The following is a 2309-nucleotide window of genomic DNA, read 5'->3' as shown; positions in this document are numbered from 1 at the left end:
ACCTCCCAGGAAAGAGCAAAAGCAGCAATGGCCAGTGTAAAAGTACTCTTGGTCGAGAGGGTATTTTCAAGCAGAAAGGTGTCAGCTTTAGTTACAGCTGTGCTGACTTTCTGGAAACAAGAGCAGAAGATACCTAAGTTTCTTTGTCAAGCATCGGCCTATCAACTGATGGGAACTGCCCCCAGAATGCACCACTCTGGGGCAGGCAAGGTGAAGGGTGGAAAGAGAAATGACCTAATGGAAATGGATGGTGTCTCCCTGAAGCAAATCCTTCCGGGAGAAGGAGCAGAGTGTAACCTGGAAAGTGAACACGAGATTGTCCACATCCAGTTGTTTTAGTTTCTGAATCCTCCCCTCCTCGGTAGAGGTTTTTCCACTGAATTTCTGCTTCCCATGTCAGACCTAGCCTCTGGGAAGAAGAAGCACCAAGTATAGACACGGCTTTCTCCACTCCCCCCCCAGCATAGCTGAGACAGATTCACATTTTCAAGAGGAGTTTTAGTAACTAAAACCATCAGTAGCAGAAAAAGAGCCAAGCTGTCAAAGTACTTTTTGATCCTAAGGGTTCCTGGGAAAATAGTCTTTATGACTTTGTCCTGAGACAACTAAAGTAGTTATTTTGGATAAGTGGATGAGGAGGTGGCATGGTGCATCACTGCTGACATCTTGCCTGGTGCATTCTCTCCCAGCACCACTGCTAACTTCTCCTTGTTGATTATTTTGTCTTGCTGGATATATATATAAAACAATTCTCTTGAACTAAACTAAGCGATTATTTTGTTTTGTGGTTCGAGTCCTATCAATCCCCTTGGGTTTTTCCATCTTGGTTCTGTCTGCTGGTTTGAAGGACATGTCTAATTTACTTCCCAGATCAGGGTCTCAATTCTGTTAACCTTTGGAATCTTCTATATTGATTCACTTAAGTGGATCCTCTCCTTTCTCCCTTCAGTTTCCAAGCAAATGAAATAGCACAACCCAAGGCAGCAAACGTGGTATCAGGCATCCTCAACAGTTCTGTAATACAGAGTACCTCAACACTCTGTATTCTGGGTTATAGAACAACAGTCACATACGTGGCATAAGATTTAGCAGAGGTAAGAGTAGGAAGCTGCAGACACGGGGTCATTTTCTCATCACAGTCAGAAGTTGTCTGTTCTAAACACAGCTCTACGAGTCAGTAGCCTGTGACATGGGACAATTAAATTCACCTTTTGTACAGGCCTCAGCTTTCTCAACTGTCAACGAGTGGGTTGGACTAGATGTTCTCTAGTATCTATCATAATTCTGAAATCCTTAAATTCTGGAGTTAAAGTTATTTTCAAGCCCCCCTCTTACCTTCCCCCCTCCCCCCTCCCCCCAAGAATATGGTATGGAAAAAGACCATGGGTATTGGAGAGAGAAAACTCTTACTTACCTCCAGAGGGCACATATCAAAGGCCTTTCTAATTCCAATCACAGCAAAGGCTGTAAGATATAAAGTTTTCTCTCGCGCTTCAGTGGGCAAGGTACCCTAAAAATAAGCAATGTTTAAAAAGGAGAGCGAACTGGTGTCTTTAAAGTGAAGTGACCTGGCTCTAATCTCCATTTTGGACCTACTCTCCTTCTCTCCCTTCATGCACTCTAGTTGGACTGCTTGCGTTTTTTCAAAGCTCTGAGTCTTATATGCTTTCACTTGCTTTTCTCTCCTCCACCTCTCTACCCTGTAGCTCCACTTCATACCTCTTCACCACGTTCAAATTCACCCTCTCCTTCTAGACCCTGTTAAAATGCCACCTCCCCTGCAAAGCACTATTCTGCCTCTGTTCTCCCACATTTTCTCCTCTTAGAGCAGTGACGTTCCTATGCAATGCTTCCAAGACCTTCCAGTAAGTAACCTCTACTTTTCTCTCCAGCTTTATTTTGTGCCACTCACCCTCTGGACTTCTCGGCTCCAGCTCTTTTAATGAACCACCCTCTCTCTACTTCAAGATAACAGGCATCATGTTTGCTCCACTTGCAACACTCTGCCTGCCTCCCTCCTACCTAGCTCCCAGGGACCTGGTCAACCCATTTTCTCAACTCCCCCAGTCTAGGTTAGAGATTCCTGCTTTCAAAGAAACTGTATTTCCCTTTTCTTAACATGAATCCCACACTTGAAATCACTTACTCAATGTCTGACTTCTCTGCTTGACTGTAACTGCCATGGCCTCAGTGACCACACCTGTTTTGTTCACTGTTATGTCCCTACCATGTAGCACTTTGTACACATTCAATACATACTTATTGAATAAATAAATGAACACACACACTTCAATCTTGGTTAGAGTTAT

At 43.8% G+C, this 2309-nt stretch overlaps 1 protein-coding gene across 1 annotated transcript in view; it reads right to left on the bottom strand.

Annotated features, from left to right (window-relative positions):
• The window catches only part of C5 (complement C5), an 86228-nt gene that overhangs the window by 23588 nt on the left and 60331 nt on the right, over window positions 1–2309 (bottom strand). The window contains 3 exon segments of the mRNA XM_007451483.1: window positions 1–11; window positions 14–110; window positions 1415–1510. The exon segment at window positions 1–11 is cut by the window's left edge and continues 61 nt beyond it. Coding sequence (XP_007451545.1) covers window positions 1–11; window positions 14–110; window positions 1415–1510 — 204 coding nt within the window.

Source organism: Lipotes vexillifer, unplaced genomic scaffold (assembly GCF_000442215.2).
Source record: "Lipotes vexillifer unplaced genomic scaffold, Lipotes_vexillifer_v1.1 scaffold588, whole genome shotgun sequence".
In the NCBI taxonomy this organism is placed as follows: domain Eukaryota; kingdom Metazoa; phylum Chordata; class Mammalia; order Artiodactyla; family Lipotidae; genus Lipotes; species Lipotes vexillifer.
The sequence above is the reverse complement of the archived record's forward strand: the minus strand, read 5'-3'. Positions and strand labels throughout refer to the sequence as shown.